Source organism: Aptenodytes patagonicus, chromosome 5 (genome assembly GCF_965638725.1).
Source record: "Aptenodytes patagonicus chromosome 5, bAptPat1.pri.cur, whole genome shotgun sequence".
Taxonomy (NCBI): Eukaryota; Metazoa; Chordata; class Aves; order Sphenisciformes; family Spheniscidae; genus Aptenodytes; species Aptenodytes patagonicus.
In genome coordinates this window covers 70,033,241-70,051,633 of record NC_134953.1, presented here as the reverse complement: position 1 = coordinate 70,051,633, position 18,393 = coordinate 70,033,241, and the positions used below count along the sequence as shown (strand labels likewise).

The following is an 18,393-nucleotide window of genomic DNA, read 5'->3' as shown; positions in this document are numbered from 1 at the left end:
TTTCTATTTGTTCTTGCATGTTCCACCTCTGGATACAATAGAAAAAGAACTTGCTCATGTGGCTGACAATACTACTCAGTAGTAGACAATGCTAAAACAAAATTGCCACAGATGATAATGCATACATTTAACATTTCTCATTCACCTAAAGAGAGAGAGTATTCTACTGACTGACTCAGTGTCAAGCTACCTTCATTTTTCTAACACATCAAACCTGAAGGACCTAAAATTATCTTTAATTTTTTGTTTAATTCAGCCATGTTGCAAGATTTGACTACCTCTGATAACTTAATTTCAAAAATGTTCTTTGTGAAGTCTATATGTACCATTTGATAAAAAAGAACTTGTAACCATTGGTTTTAAAATAGTCATATTTTGAAGTACATAGAGAGTGGACACAAACTTTACTGAAGCATGCAAATCTACAATTCTGTGCAAAATGTTCTCTTTACAGGAAGTGCAGTAGTATTGTAAAATGTAATTAGATATAATCTTCCCTGTTTTCATTAGCTATTAACATTATGTAAAGATAAACTAAAGCATAAGAAATCTTTTCATTATCACATAATTGTTATTTTAATGGTTACATTACAAGCAATATAATACTATACATACTTCCACCTCCCATATTAGTGGGCACTTACTTTGAAACTTTCTGTTACAATCTGCCCACAGAGACCAATGTATTAATGCCACCATTTTAGTATAATGATGACCATGGTTTTGAAATCAATATGATAGCCTCAGGGAAAAATGTAAAGTAATAATGAAGAAAATATTTATATTATATGCCAGTCTCAGTCTTGGTACACAGACAGAAGTTTAAGGGAAACATGTGGAGCTGCTCTTGCTACTGCTATCCTGAAACTGGTCAAATACATATGAAACCCATGGTTATTATTTCAAAAACAGAGGAAGATTTTTAAGTGATCCAGAATTAAAAGCTTGGAAGTGAAACTGGAATAAGCCTTCCCTGAATATATAATCTCCGAGTACCGTCCTAAACCATATCCAGAAATATTGACTGAAATACTCTATTTCCCACTGATGTACAATGAACTGGCCTCAGTTACTCATCCATTCATTGCCTTTCTCCTAATCAAGCAAAGCAGTGTAGCTTGGCAGGAAGCCACTGGTGCTTAGACAGGTCTAAGCAGTACATAAAGCTTGAGGAGATCCTGAGGATATCCTATATAAAGTTAAATGAAGTTTCATTTAAGGCACTCCATGAGTGGGACCCAAAATACCTCTAGGAGTGAGAAGGCCCTAGGATGCCACTGCAGCTGAGGGTCCCTGGCAGGATCTGTACAGTGGACCTGAAATCCAACTCTGTTGAACACTGTGCTTTCTTGGAAGAGGAGGCAAAGGCAATTTAAGACCATGAAATAAGCCCGGAGGAGTTAAGGACCACTGCTTTCTTCTACTCCAAATATGAAACATATTTCAACAGTGTCGTCACTAATACAAAATCAGAGCAGCACAGAGAGAGCAAAAAACCAAAAAACCCCACTAAGCTCCAGCAAAGACACAATTCTCCCTTGATAAAAGAAAAAGCTACACATGACAAAAACTAGTCACATTTCTTAATGGACGGTTGTGGAGGTGTGGAGACAATGCTAAGATGGATGGACACAGGATAGGAAAACAAATAATACTTGAACAAATTGAAACTAAAATTCTTCTTTTAGAGGAATACTGCTTTGCAAATACTCTTCAGGTTATTTTCTTTCCTTAATATTTTGATTGACTGTAAAATGTCAAGAGACTACTGCTAATTTTACATGGAAGGAAGTGCCAGAACATTACCGTGTTTGGCTGAAAACAGGGCATAGAGCAGCAGAAATTGGTTCCATTTTGCAGTTCCAGACCATTCCAACCCAAAATTAGCACTGTAAGAGATTGAAATGCCTTCATGGTAAGCATACAACATTCAAAAAGCCCTATGGGCATGAATTTCTGTGCAGCAATAGCTCCTGCTTTCCCCCACTGTCCTTTTCTCAGGGAAGTCAAGTTCTAAAAACGGGATAAATATTCCTTGCCTCACAAAGGCATTTTGAAGCTTGAGTGATATCTGTAATATTGTCAGAAATGCTCTCACGGAAAATGTTTGGGACACTCTTTGGAGACAGGAGCACTAGCATCTCTAATGAATGTACTTCAAGGAAAACTCTGAAACAACATATGGAGAGCAAACTGAACACAGAGCACATATTTCTGACATTCATCTTTGTTTTTATTGTTAAGATAAAAGCATGCTGTTTATTTCTTAGGATTTCATCTGCTATCGCTTTCTTTCCTTTCTCTGTGTCTTATTCTACACTAGTGACATCATCTGCAGCAATTTTTAAAATTTTGCAGCAAATCCTATGCTTTGGAAGTTTTAATGAGTCATGTAGAGAATGTTATTAGACGGGGAGTTCATGCCTCCTTTCTGTAACCACTATGACTATAGCAGACAGGATATGCTTGCTGGGATGACTGACTTTAAAAAATAAAACCAAAGAAAAAGAAGTCTCCAAAGACCAGGATGGGATAGTAACAGCAAACTTGCAGAGAACAGATATGGGCATTTAGAAACCTTTTCTTCTATTGCAGTTGCATGTTTACTGAATACTAATGTACTGGACAGGGTTGCTCAGGTTCTGAGATGAGCGGTGTCTCCGGTACGTGGTCCCAACTGTACTGAATGCTACTACAAACAAGCATTGCTTACAAAATCTTGAAAATAGAATGGCTGAATCTTTGAACACCTGGATCAAAAAGCATTCCCCTTCGCACCCAAACTAAGCTACATGCTGATCAATATCCAAGACGTCAGACAAACTGTTTGAGGACACTCCTCAAGATTCATAATAAATCCCCACAGTTGTAGTTGTTTTTCAAAACTGTTATAGCTTCCAAAACCTGCTGAAGATGTGAATGCCTGAGAAAAATTGTACATGCTGCTCTTGTGCATGTCACTCTTCTTTAAATGCATAGCTGCCTCACTGTTAAAAGCTCAGAGAATTTCAGTATCACAGGAACTGTATAGGATGTAGTCAGCGATTGTTTTCTAAATGCGGGTTGTAGCCTATCCCAATAGCACATCAAGTTCTCCGAGAAGTGTGGCTGTGAATCCTAAGTTACCTTCAAAGACGTGCGCTATAAATCCATGTGCGCACGTATATATCTGTATGGTTTGACTGTTCTGAAATTGCAGCCTGAATTCTTTATATGGGATGCATGATAACAGACATATAAATAAAACAGTGTAGAACATCTGTTTTGTTTTTATATGGGTAAAAATACACATTGAAGATGTGCATAAGCAAGCGCCTTGCTAGCCCTGAGTTCTAAATTAATTTAATGAGACACAAAATTTCACCATTTTCCCCCACCTATGTGTATGGCGTCTCACGCAGGCTTGATTTCTTACCAATTAAATTTTCAGTGCAGTATTTGTTTACTAATCTTTCTACATTTTAAGGTAAAATACTCCATCATCAGTTCAGGCTAAACTGTTTCTACTTTTAAACAGTTTTTCTTTTGTTGTTTTGCCTACTTGTTCAAAGCTTTGAGAAGACAATCTTGTCTAGACATCATTCAGTGAGATACTTGAAACTAGTTCTCATACACCTTTTCTTACAAAAGTCTTTTCTAGTAAGTTTGACTAGCTAGTGGGTGGACAGATGTACAGGAACTCTTCTCTATCTGAAGCAACAAACCACTGTAGTGTTTTATTCCCTACCTCCTAAAGTTGCTATCCTCACTTGACCAGCAACTCTATAACACAAAATCCCCCAGTGCATCTCACGCAGTTTGATTGCAGCATGTTGTCTTTTGCTAAACACTGTAAATACAGCTCAGTGCACTTTAGGGAGCTTCCATTAGAAAACCCACAGTTACCAGTAACCAAGAGGTATCATACTAAAGTAATAGCAACATTGCATTTATTTTCTAATCCATCTAATATATCTTAGAAAAGTATTGCTGTGTGACAACTGGTGATAAGTATAGACTTCAATGGTAATCACTCTGTGTTTTTAAAGACAACTATTTCAGCTGGCAGCAAGGTTGAGTTAAAAAATAGATTAATTTCTTGATTTTTTTAAAAATTAGTTCTGGTCTATTAAAATTTTAAGCTCCTTTAGGAAAATCAAGGTCTATTTTAAACACTGTGATCTGAAAAATAAAAAATGTTGCACTATGGAAGATGATCCAGTGAAGCTTCTATGAACACCAAAGGCTTCATTCAAAATCTATGCCTCTGCTAATTTTTCCCTCCAAGTCTTCTGCCTTTGCAACCATAAAATACCTTCACTGCCAGCAGCAAAACTGGAACCACTGCGATCCACAGTGCTACCAGGGTTGCCAGCATATGAATCACTGACTTGCCTAATCCTTTCAAAAGGTGTATGTTCACGGGATGTGAGAAAAGTCGAGGCAGAATCTCATCTACACGTGCAGTCCCAGTGTTGCTCATGGGAGATATCAGCAATAGTCTCTTGACCATAAAAGCTGCAGAATATTTAAAGGGCAGGATGGAAAAGGTGTGCATGTAATTAGGACAATACCAAACACTGTATAAAGATTTAACATCCGGCTTGTCAGGAGCGGAAAACAGATTCAGTGGCACTTGAAGAAGATGTGATAAATTAAAAGCAATAGATGTTGGATTAATTCAAAGAACATGTGAAATCCACAAAGATAAAGTAGATCCTGATTATATATTTCTTGACTTAAATCATTAGGTAAAAAGAAATAACTCCATGGCTAAAGTCAGCAACCACCACAGAATCAATAGGTCTCTGAGCCCACACCAATCTATATGCAGCCACAGTTTTATCACAAAATATTAGCTAATATTGATATTTTTTAATAAAGTTTCACTTCACTACGTAATTAGTGTAATGTAGTAGGAGCTGTGTTTCTTAACAAAAGTGCTGGTGCTTTGTACAGCATTTACTGGCATGTTAATGAAAACCGGACTTCTATTGAGTTCCATTTGCCTAATAGAAAAAATGTTAATTTTTTCCTTGATTAGGAAAATGTTCATAAAGAAATATAAATGCAGTTACTAATGGGCTGCAGGGAATAAATCTAGGGCACTCAGGAACAACTGGTGTTTTACCAGGAAATGGAAGAGTGAATATAAACCCCAAAACAGTTGTTAGCTGTCCGGTGTCTGATCACAAATAGCAATAGATGTTGAGGTTTTAAGTGTTTTATAATGAAAAATCTATTTCTTTCATTAAGGTTTTATGCTTTAGACCCATGTTTTTTCAGGTAATAAAACAGTCTTAGCTGACAATGAAGCTATTTAAACCTATGAATTAAGATGGACAAATCCATTAGCATTTTTTGAAGGAATTACTTTATAAAAAGAAAGAATGGAAGTGCCAAGCCATGGTTCAAGAAAGATACACCATCAAAGCACTTCAAAAATGGTCACTATATCAAACACATACTTTGGGGATTTCTGTGATGCTCATAGGCAGTTGAGAACTTTTTGCTGACTTCATTGGTGCAGCAGCAGACACTACATCATCATGATAAAGACTATATCAAAATGTAAACTATAATTAATTTTTGCCCTTAAAAATGTTTCAACAGGCATTATACATTCCTCTGTCAGTCTGAATCAGTTTTTCCATCATTTTCTCCCAAGAATTCTGTACTTTAAAGACGCTGATGTTCCCTAACTCTGCTCATTTTCCTTTCAAAATGAAATGAACTTTAACTCATCTTCCAGAATGTATGTTTTTTAGAAAAAGCATGTTAATACAAGGCACTCATGAGAAGTACTTCCCAAGTCCCAAAATCTAACTCTCTGAGCCAGATTCAGTGTCAATGTTCACAACTTCCCAATGAAAAACTGCTTTCTGCAAATATTGCCTAACACTAACTAAGATTTTATATTTTCTCTGAATGGCCTTGATACGGAAACTAATACGTATATGTAAGCAAGTGCAAAAGTGGAAATAGCATTACTGTAATACTTCATCAAGCCAACAATCAGAAATATGGCGTAAAACTCTGATGTTCTGGCCACTGACAGCTGTAAGACCTCAATTCACAGAGAATATCACCAAACAATAGAAGTTGCAGCTACTTGAGCCTCAGAGAATGTAATTTCATTTATTCATTTCAGTGACATTTTTACTAGACTACAGCTTCACGTAGATTAGTCAGACACATCAAAACCCCACATATTAGCTGAGGTGAAGCTGTGATGACTGCAGTTGTCTTAAGAGTGTCAATCCGAACTTTAGATGAATATAATTTGCTAGCTCTAAATGACAGAGATACAATATAGATCTCATATATCGCCAAAGTAATAAATAATTAGTGAGCAGAACTGAGTAAAATAGCAGGTTGAGCACACCCCCAAATTTTGAATCTTGATGCAGAAATCAGTGATCAGAATGATCCATCTTTCTGCCTCGAATGATAAAACAGCTTTCGCACTACCTAACACATAGCACCATCTGGCATGAACGGAGGAAACTAAGAACTTCTGGAAGAGAAGCACAAAAGCAATTTAGTTTCTTCGGAATTGTCCAAGATATTAACAAAAATCCTTCAGAAACAGTCATCTGACTGCAAATGTGGCTCAGTGAACCTGCCTCCTGCAGACATGCTTGTATAGCTAATAATCTCAATAAAATGTTGTTGAATTGAACTGAATTGTTTGGGTATCGGATGGGAGTTGTCAGAGTTAAGACAGTGTGTGTGGAAAGTCAATTGTCTACCAAACTGGCTGGGTTTCAGAACATTATCTCATGTCTCTTAACGGGAATTTTAGGAGCTCAGAATACATCTCCTCAGCAAAGCTCAGCAGGCTCTTTTCGGTAGTTATTTATAAGAAGTGTGACTAGAAACACCAGGTTAAGCTGTGCTTTGGGCGGTATCAGCACATGCATTACTGGCTGTTTGCTGGGGCTTAACGTCCTCCACATGCAGTGGGACAGGAGCGGTCTGATCACACCGTCAGCCCCGAGAGGGGATGTGGAGCTGTGCCATCAGAGCCACTACTCGGACACACTGTGCTGAGTGGTTAGTCTGAGATATTTGTAATATAAACACAAATGGAGTCTGCAGTCTGGATGACATTAGACTGTTCCACTGATACTAGCAGAGATTTATTTTATCATTGCTTTTTGAAAGTGACTTTTAACGCAGACTGTTTTCTAAATGATCCTTAAAAGACACTCCTTTCTCCCTCATCACCTTCACCTAAGGCAATAACATCCAGCAGCATTGATCTATTTGCTGCTAGTTTTCATTAATTTTACCCTCCCTAAGGGTGGTGCAGCTTTGGTGCCAGCTAATTAAAACCTATTTAGGGCTGTTCGGTGTACTTTATCAGACCAGAATTAGCTCTGCTGCTTTAATGAAGACTACAGTTTTCTCTGTTATTACCAATTAAATGTTGTTATATCATTGTATTATATTTCTAATGCATGACAAAGATATAGATGGCTTTAGAACCACTTACCTGGATTGAGGCACATACAAAGATGCCACACTTAGTAATTACCTAATGTTTCTTTAAATCCTTTCACTTGACTCAATACATATAATATACCAAAACATTAGTGAAGTACTGGAAGAAGCTGCCAGCTTTATGCTCCCTCTAGGGAAGTACCAAGTAAAATGCATTAATGAAAAATTGTGAATGTCTGGTAATGAATACTATTTATGTACAACAATTATTCAAAATGGATGAGCATTCACTGCCTTGAACTCAAATGCTTCACTAATGAAGACTCTCAGAAAGAACATATGTCCCCCATATTCATAACACCGCATGCAAGGTTAATTCTCCAGCACGGATAGCCCATGTCAGAGGGTATTTTGTACTGCTGGAGAATTAAAAAATGCTTCGTTGTGAAATACAGAAACTTGTTTGCTGGACATTATTTAGAGGCAATTCCTGTTTCTTCCATGAACCAATAATAAACCATTTGTCAATATCGAAGCTGTGGGTTTTGAACCTGCACTCAGTGAAGTCAGGGATGAAGGTCCCAAGTCAGTGGTGCAGAACCAGAGCTTTTCCACAGTAGAGAAGTGCCTGCAGCACATACCTGTTCTGTTAGCTGCTTCTCATAACATGCTTTAAAACTTGAGCACCACTAGGATGAAAATACTGAACAGTCCCACTAATTACCTAAAAAGATGGTACGTCAAAGAGTAGAAATAGAAAGCTCATTAAAGGCTTGACAGACTAGAAATCTGTTGCAATCTTACTATGCATTAGTAGCATACACTGTACGTAATGACAGTATTTTAGGATTAAACTAAAATAGATGTGGTTACAATCCACTCAGTACATTTTAAAATATAAGTTGAACTTGGTTTCCTTCCAGAATTTTTGCTGGGAACATGTTGAAACAGACCTCTGTTCAATCTAATATTGCAAGCAAGAGTTGATGTTTCTCTGAGGAACTGAAGGAATATTTGGCTGAGGAACCTCAGTCTGTCTCAGCATCATAATAGTCTGGCACAATGTGTGCAACTATTTTCATCACCCACAAATCTCTCGTGCTCTCCCTTTACTGCTTCCACAAATGCCATATACCTCTAACAGCCTCATGACCCTCCCTAGAAACAGCAGACGGGTCCTGTGAATTGAAGATGTTACAGAAAATGAAACAGTTTCCAAACTGAGGTCCCCTGATTAGTAGGGAACTGCAGGATGTTTTCTTGTGATACAGAAGGTGTTGGCTGGTGACACGTCCATTGTTTCCCTTGTTTCTGGGTGACAAGTGCACTAAATGATGTTAAAAACATCACTTAGTGTTTGATGTGGAAAAGTAGGACTAAAAATGAAAGTTGCAGTAGATACAAGGATGTTACCTGATTGCCACTGTGAGAAGCGGTGGGGTTTTTTTCACAGTGTTAAAGGAAGGCACGCGCAAATGCAATGTGATGTGGGTCATGAGGCAGCTCTTTACAATTTGCCCCTGTTCGCAATGTGAAACTTTTAGTTGTTGTAATGGATTAAGGAGAAAGAAATTGGGCTACTTTGACATTAGGCTGCTTAAGAACTTTGTTCATAAGCAGTGGGAGAACAGAAGTTCAATCTGCCTTTGACATGGAAAGAAGCATTTGTATTGTGTTAATTGCGTAATAATCACAGAATCATAGAATCATTAAGGTTGGAAAAGACCTCTAAGATCATCAAGTCCAACCGTCAACCCATAATAAAACCTTGAGATGTGGTAATTTGTTGAAAAGGAATGGATTAGGCTGGAGATGAGGATACTTTGACATTGGAAGATGAGATTTTTTTGATAGGCTATACTAAGGTCTGGTCTCACAATAAGGATTTGAATAAGGTATTGTAAAGTCACTGTGACCTGAATGACTATTAACATGGAAGAGTCATAAATATGAATAAATTTATGTTTAGCAATGCAATAATATACCCATGATCATATTTAGCTCGATTAATATGTAAACCAGATGACTTGGATTATTAGAGGGCATTTTTGAAGAACGGATCTTATGTATTTTCTCTGTTAGCCTCTGTTCATCAGCTTGTTCAGTTAAACTAAAGAAGCCATGACAACCTTGACACCTTTACGACATATAGGAGCTCCCTCTGACTCCAGAATTGCAACAGCAACATGTACGCATGGTGAACAAGCTGAGGGGAAAGTTCTTCCCTATGTTTCAATAGTTTTAAGAAAAAGGAAAAATCAACTCTAACCAAGTTTTGACAGTTTAATAACAAAGTGAATCAAGGAAGTTTGAGAGAACAAGCTCTTCTACTTCAAAAGCTAACTCAAAAGTTCAGATTAAGTTAAACTGTTTGTGAATATCTGCATTTTTAATTTGGTCAGAATAGCTACAGTCCTTCACAACTGCAAATTCATGATGTGCAAATTCAAAAATTAATACTAAGGCACAGCAGTGATCTGGAAACTCCTTCCTAGTTAGCTCCAGGGAGTATGCATGACAGGTGCTCTTCCATGCCAAAACACAGATGATCAGAATTTTTGCAGCTCAGTTAAAAAATCCTGTAATTTTTGGTCTTAATTCCACAAATCCAATTTCTGCTCTGAACGTGCTAGCCAAAACAGTGGCCCTCACACTTTCATCTCCTTACAGCCCCCACTTGAGCAGCATAAAGACACATTCTCAGGCATGGAAAATAGAATTTAAGCATAATTCTGGTAAAAACCTAAATCTATTACAGTATCACCGATAATCCATTTTCACCAAGAAATAGTGCATAACACTGAGGTTTGTGTTTGAAGAAAAGCTACAGTGAATCTCAACAGAGAAGAAAATACAATATCCAGAGTTATCCTAAGGTTGTGCATTTGGAAATGTTGTTTGTGTAGGATTATCCTCTTCAAATAAAATGTCAATTTAATCAATAGTAAATTGAGCTGAAAACAACACACAGCTTTGAAAATGTTTCAGGAAGACATCCAATATTTTTGGGACTCAAGCCAACAGAAATGGAAAGAACAGAAGGTAGCGTAGGTGGGGTAAATGGGGCCTAGCTGCTGCCTCATCAAGTGCTTATAACAGTCAAAACCATATAACAATCCATTAAAAACATATCTGGGGACTCATTTAGTAGCTGGCATCCAGCATGGACTTCTCTCATGTATCTTTTGTCAAACATTATAATTGTTCTTCACACTTAGGACTTACCGGTCTTTTCCTGTCTCCTTCTTAAATACTGCATCACAGTAACTCATGCGCTTTTCTGTTGTCACATAGATTTTGGCAGTTGGGTAGCTGTCAACAGTTTTCTTCAGCATGTTGTACACAATGCCATTTCCATCCTTCCTCATGTTTCGAAAAGGTCCCCAGATCACGTAAACAGTGTTGTTGGTTTCTTTGAAAAAGTACTCAGGATTCTTGAGAAGGAGAGGCACGCTTGTGTGAGAGACCACTCTTATGGTTGTCCTCTTCCCAACATCCTCCTCATAGCCCTTTGTGGGAGCATTGTTCATCCTCCATATGCAGGAGGACTTGTCTATCTCAGCTCCCACCTTCTGGCCAGCCATCTGTCCCGAGTTTGAAACAATGGCACAGAGGTCACAGTCAAGTTGTAGAGGCTGGAAGAAGGAAAACAAAAATATTGGCAATTCTTTCTCTGTAAAACATGAAGACTGAAAATTCAGTTAAAAGAAAGACGGGCACAGTCCAACAAATTGATAGCAATACTTCTCTTTAAAAAAAACCTAACAATCTCCATGTGGTAGAGCTGGTAGAAAACCCTACCATGACAGAGCTCTGAATGCAATCCTTTTTAGTGAAACAGGTGGCAGCTCCAAACTTTTCCTTTGTTCTCCACCTTGCAAAGTCAACTAGAAAAATAATAATTCCTTTTTTCCCTCTAAATGTTACTCTTTCCACTAGAAAACAATGAAAGAAAGAAGCAGCAGAAAACAATATGCAGATCAATGCCACCTTCTCTTTTAACAACGTGTTGTCAGCAATAGGAAAAAAGTACAGAAAAAGTAATGCTGACAGTGTTTATGTGTCTGAATGAATAGTTCCCAAATTTGTGACAGAAGTCAAACATGAGATGTAACTCTAAAAAGCAATCTAGTAGCGTGAAAATCCTGCAGTTGAAAAGGAGATGTAGACAGAAGAATATGCTGTTCTCTCCAGAGAACAGTTATGACCCATGAAAAATGAGTGGCAGATGGACTGGCGACATGTGAACTAGGAACTTAATCCTGGGCAAACTGAAGTCAAAGACAGTATTTCCTAAGCACGTTCTAGGGTATTATTTCTCCAGTATGAATTGAAAATAGGAACAGTTATCTGTCTAACAGAGATATAGGGACCTATGTGACGTTCTGTTTGTCAGAGTACACACAGTAAATGTCTTTTGGTTCTTTTGTACCAACAGCCTAAAATCAAATGCCCTGCATTTAAGTTGGATTGTATGAAAAGTTCGGTTAGAAATCTAAATCAAATGAAAACTAGATCCATCAAAAAACCGACAGAAGATGGTCCAGGCCACAGATCATCTACAATTTTTTGTATGGTCACAGACTTGATCTTCTGTCATGCTCCCAATTGGAAGCCAGTGACTTCAGTTTAATGGTTGTTAAGAATAATTCCCTTCATGTTCTTTGGACATTTGGCCTGACAGGATGCTAGGTGCTTTTCTGATCAGACTTGTGGTTATTTCCCTTCAAAATCACACCTCATTTAGCTGATGTGGATGAATATCCTGGCTGCATTTGACCACTATAACCTTAGGACATGGTGGCTGACAAAACATCAAATTTCTTCGATAATGGTGCATAATATAAGGACAAGAGATAAACATCTGAAGAGAGCCAAATTATAACAGCTAAAATACCTCATCTTTGGGTGACAAATATTGTACAGAACTAAGGTGCATCCTGCCAGACTTCTGCAATAAATCTCACCATTGCAAAGGTTTGATTTCTCTATTGTGATTGGTTTGATTTCTCTATGTGAGTGGTTCATGAAAATGTTCTTTCCTCATTTTATCAGGAATTAAAGATGCCTGACTGCACGCAAAAGCATTGGCAATGTTTCCTTTACAGAACACCATGTATTTTTTTTATAGCTGTTGTAGTTTTAGAAAGCTGTCCTGCATAGTTCTCTGACAGCAGGGATGAAATCCCAGGAGATGCAGCTGAACACAACAGTCTTTCTCTTTACTGCATAGTGACAGAAATCCTCTCTAAGATACATTATGAGGACATGGCTGGGTGACCTAAACAAATCCATAAGCATAACTCACACCCTAACATGAAGTGAGTTGTTAAAGTCCCAGTAGATTAATTTATAGCTTTCAGGGTGAACTTTCAAACTAACAAATGCTGAATATGAAACTGCTAGATAGGAAAAGCCAATTTGGTCAAGAATCTGGTCCAATTTAAATTTGTCTCAACCTTGGTGTTGTGTGGTTTTTTTCCCCAATATTCTTCCTTCTCCATTAAAATGGAGATGCTCTCTTAAATTTGGAATTGTTTGATTTTCTGACCTTAGTTAGAAATGCATTGCACATTTTCTATTCCCTGAGTGTAACTGTTCTGCTCGAATAAACTGAGTACACTCACTCCTGCAATTGTGTCCCCCCCCGGTTTTCTAGCTCTTTTGTTGTGATTCATTTATCTTGTTCCAATTTATAAAGTGCTTTCATAATATTGAATGCCTGCACTAGGTCAACATATAATCTGCTCTTCTTCAATAGAAGCAGAGGCTTAACTCCTCCCAGCCCTATCTCAGAATAAATATTTTTTACAATGTAGACAAATTTTACATGTCCTAATATGCATATTTCCCAACAGAGATCCCAGAGTTAGGAGACTGACTGACACCCATGACAGACATTCCACTCACTCCAGAATCATCCACTGACTTCAGTATCTTTTTGCATCATTCCTCAACGTATGAGAAAACAACCATCAATATACATTTGTTGAAACCCCATATGGAGGGAGGCCGGCAGCTTGTGATGTTGGTTCATAAGTGTCACAGACAAAAGGGGCAGTTTCAGTAATCCACATACACCAGCTTTCTCATTTTCCTCATTTAACGTGACATTCCTGTTTGTTATTACACCCTAGCTCAGGTATGGCTGTCCCATCACTTTAAGACTCAAAAGCTGCTCAAGTGTAGCTCCTCTGCCAGGTGGCTCCCACAGGAGCTATTCAGGCACAGGGATTTGGGTGCCTGAGGGGCCGGAATTGGGAAGCACCTGAGTAGTTGCGGCTGCTACTTCTGCTACTGAACTAGGACACAGCTGACAGCTCCCTGTGACCCTTGAGGAGTTGGAGTGATGTGCTGTTGTCCCCCCTCACGCTATACTCTGGGTTCCTACATCACTCACACCCTTTTCCCGGACGCAGATTTTTGGCTGCAAGGGTGCCCACGAGAGCCCTAACCTGTATGAGAAACTATCACTTTTCCATTTAACTTGCTGTATTGTTTGTATTAAGGATGAACAGAAACAGAGACAATTCTTACACACAGAAACTGGAATACAGAGAGATGAAAACTGGAGAATTAGAGAAAATGTGCATTCTTGGTGATCTGTTTTGCAGTTAACAGTAACTGTTTACAGGTGTCCACATCACAACCACCAGGATAGCAATTAAACACTAACTCATCAACAGCCTTATCAGAGAAACCAAAAATGGTCCTGGCAGGCAGTCCAGGCTGCCCTCTCATCTGTAGAGATGGTCCAGCAGCAATGGGATTGATACAGATTGGCAGGACCATACAGAAACCTATGCTGTTACTGTTTACGCTCTCTGGACCGAGAACGTCAATTAAGGGTTTACCTGTACCTTTCACAAGATCTTCGTTCACTTGCATTGTAGATACATGAGCTAAAGAAAAAAACATAGAGAACCATTCACCTTTTCTTCTCTTTTCATGTATTTAGACACATATTTCACTCTACACACCACGGGGGCTGAGCTATTATTGCTTCTAGAAAAATATTCATTTTGTCGCTGACCAGAAGGATGTAGAATTCCTCAGCAGAGCAGCTGGGCAAGATTCTGGCAAATTGTTCCATCTTTTTCCTGAATGATACATTGTAACTGTTGAGGAGCACTTATATTTTAATCCGTAAAGAAAATGAAATGTCTGACCTTTCCATTTCCTGTGCAAGCTTACAGACAATAGAAAAGATAATTAAAACTGTGAATTAGAACTTGCAAAACAGTGCCGTTTCTCTAGCAAAGAGAAATAGCTGTGTAATAAAGGTCACTTATCAAACAGTTCTAGTTATTAAATCTTTGCATTTAGCACTGAAGTGGCTTCACAGAATCAAAGGTCAAATCATTAAATAACAAAAACAGACAGAACTAGAAAAGGTCACAAGCAAATCTAACTAGAAGTAGGTCAAAAAACATGATTCTCTTCCACAGAGTATTTCGATATTTGGAAAATTGGCTACTTTCCAATTTGAAACAATTCCCCCATCATTTCAAATGTCTCCACCAAGAGACTGAAATTCCAGCTACAGGACCGTTTGTATGGGTGGGTTTCCCAATGGCACAGATCCTGGATCACCAAGTTTCCCAGACACGGACCTGTAGGTCTGCTGAAGTCCCAAGCGGGGATGATCTCAGGCCAGATCTCAACCTCTTGGCCAAAACTTCAGCACAAGTCAGTGGAGTCCAACAAAACAATGTCTTGACAGACCAGTCACGTGCCAAGCTCCCGTCTTAGCAGAGACTGCCAGATTCACTCTTCAGTTGGACCAAATCTAGCTCAGGACTTACGCGGATGTAATTTACACTAATGAAAAGCTGAATTTCTCTTGCGACTTCTTAGCACTATAGGCTGGTGGTGCGTTGGAGACCTCACTCCAACCACCAATTCTGCTTCACTCTGTGAATCCCACAACTAATCATACAGATAGTTAGGAAATTCAGATTAAACTTTCCCAATTGTTACTTTAACAATATGATTGTAATTTTGTAAATTGGACGCAATGCCCATTCACTACATAATGAGGCAATTATTAGCAGCTCACCACATATTAATTTGCTCCTTTAATGTTGAAACAAATGAGATCTTTTCTTATAATCATCCTATTTGAGTGAATTCTAACAAAGTCAATTGAACAAAGCTCCAGAGAGACTTTCTTTATTTCAATGCCATTTATTCTTCTACTCTTCTTGGATGTCTTTAGAGTTTTAGAGGATACAACATTTATAATGATGCCAATAGGGAATAGATTTTGCCTTTATTCTTCCTGATGTTCTTTTGAGGTCTTTGAAATGAAAGGTACAAGAGAGGCATTAACCGTCTGGCATTGTTTTTATTGCTTTTCTCTACTTCACAAGCAAAAAATGTATTTTAATTTTTCCTGTGTTTCACTGATGATTAACCAAGCTGGTTTTATCTACACTTACTCACTTTCTTCAGACCTCTGACTGGGAGGAAAGGTTTGCCAGGCTTCTCTAAGACAAAATTCAGCACATTTAAAGAAAAAAAAGATAGTACTTGTGTGTTCACCCAGCAAGAGCTATCAATTTAATACAGTACTCAGAAGCACTGTATATAAATCACATTATAGAACTAACATCAAGCAATAAAAATAAAAATGATAAAACCCCACAGGTCTGATTACCCTGAGTTTGTGGTTGTACCCCCTTCCCTCCTGTGGTAGTGTTGTGTTTTTTTAATCTTCAGCAGTTGATTTTGGTCCTAGCCGCCAGCATCACATCCCAGCAAACATCTCTGTCTTCATAAAATTTAATGTTAAGATTTCATAAAGATTTTAACATTTTGACATTACTTTGAAATAAGCCCTATGTCAACATGCATCCCATTTCCAAATAAATAGAATATGATCTGCCCCGTCATAAGACTGTTCCTGAGACTGAAGTGCCTGGGATATTTTATTTAGATGAGTGTCACTGATATCTACATAAGTGCTAGCAGGAAGTTTTTATTTAAATTGAATGAATTGGAAGGGAATGCATAGGAGCCACAAAATGGGACTAATCTTGCAGTAAAAGACTGAATAAATAACCATCACTGAAATTCTTTCTATATACACTGACCCAGTTGTTACAGAACTGCTATTCTTTGATTTGCAGCTCATGTTACAGCTCCTTAAAAGGGCTGTATCAGGCCTTTGCTTCAACAGGTATCTTGTGGATTCCTGGTGTCAGTGATAAAGACACAGAAAAGGGAAGGAAGCTCGGACTTTGGACAGAGGTTGAAGCTTGCATGCCAGAGTCTCCAGCACCATCTAAACTTTCATTTGGCAAGTGTATTTTTGAAACATTCTAGCTTTCTTTCTCATGGAAAGGAAAAAAAAATAACCACCAACCCAAGCCTTCCAAACAATGAACCACAGTGCCAAGTGATGCAGTGTCATCCTTCTCACTTTCAAGACAGCTCCAGTTACTCCATGCCAGCTCATACCTCTTTCAAGATATAGCAGAACAAATGCTCACCAGAATGCTGTTGATTTTGCTGCTGCTATTTGAACAATATAGGCAGCTTTGAAACAAGGCAAGAATCAAGTATATCTCATGATACTGAGAGCTGAAAAATAAACGCCTCAAATATACGCGAGAAAACTCTGAGTAGCAACAGAGTCGAGTATATGACCTATAAAGAAGAAAACAGAAAAACAGGTCTTTTCATGTATTTTCCTCTACTCTAAAATAAAGCAAAAATTGAAAAGTCAAAGATAATTCCGCTCTTGATAATCCCATAAAATAAAATTTGAGTAAAACCAGGTCCAGTTTGATCAAAATACTTTAACTGTCTATTTTTTAAAAATCATACTTAAATAGTTTTCTAAAATGGAAATAAAATGCCCCTTCAGTTGAACATTTTTCTGTATCATGAAAAGCTTAAAGCATGGTAGTTCACATTAACAGAACAGTCCCTTTCATTTTTTCCTTTCTTCCTGATTTCCAGCTGAAACTTCATTGAAACTGACATCTTTTAAAGAAGACTACACTAGTATTTTCTTCTGGAATAATAAACTATTGAAAGGTTCCTGATAGCTCTATTGGTAAAAAAGACTCAAAACCAGAAAGGTGGCAGAGAGTAAATAAAGAACGGGAGAAATTGTTCTGTGTCTACATGGAGGGTTAATGAAGGAAGGAAGCTGCCAGATTCAGTGTTTCAAGTACGACAGAAAGACCCAGCAGAGCCATGGCACTGGAGGACTGATGGTCAACAGCCCTGCAGTGAGAGAGTGGCAGGTGAAGAAAGTTTTGCCCTAAGGCATTGCCCGAAGGATGCGTGAGGACCTGTTCTGCGTGTGCATTCTCGGTCAGTTGAAGTCATATTTTAGTTTGCATCTCAGGTGGTTGGTAAATTCTCCTCCCAATGTATGATGGCAGAAGGGATGTGCTCTTATTAACATGAATGAATATGTCATAAAAGGGGAAGGAGATAAATGGAAGCAGGATACCAAAAGAGAAGAGAGGACAGAAAAAAATTCAGAGAAGAACTGAAACAGGCTATGAAAAGGTAGAATACAGTTTAGTGTTTGAAAGAGAGACGTGTAAGGGGAAAGAGGATTTTAGAAAAAGTAAAATACTGATATATAGCCAGTGAGATAAACCATGATGTTTGGGAATGAAATCTAGCAAAAGAGAAGAACCAAAACACCTAAAGATATTTGTTAAGGTATAAACTAACTGTTGCGAAGAAAGCTTTATCAGGCATGTCAATCAAATAACTCAGCATTAGGCAGAGAGAATAGCTTTTTTCCTTTAAACTGCAACTGCCCAAGCAGAAAACAGATGGAAACAGATACATTCACTCCAGCATATACACACCTACAGCTTGTAGGTAACCAGAAACCCTGACATCTGTAGGCGTACAGATGTCTACAGTTCCAGATCCACCTAATTAACACCTCTGAATTGAGGGGTGGGGGGTGGGGGGTGGGAGGGCAGAAGAAAAGCA

At 38.2% G+C, this 18,393-nt stretch overlaps 1 protein-coding gene across 1 annotated transcript in view; it reads right to left on the bottom strand.

The window, feature by feature from the left end:
* Positions 1–18,393, bottom strand: part of ST6GALNAC3 (ST6 N-acetylgalactosaminide alpha-2,6-sialyltransferase 3) — a 237,264-nt gene that overhangs the window by 64,464 nt on the left and 154,407 nt on the right. The window contains exon 3 of the mRNA XM_076340420.1: positions 10,651–11,060. Within this exon, the coding sequence (XP_076196535.1) occupies positions 10,651–11,060 (410 nt within the window). The remainder of the gene's footprint in view (positions 1–10,650; positions 11,061–18,393) is intronic.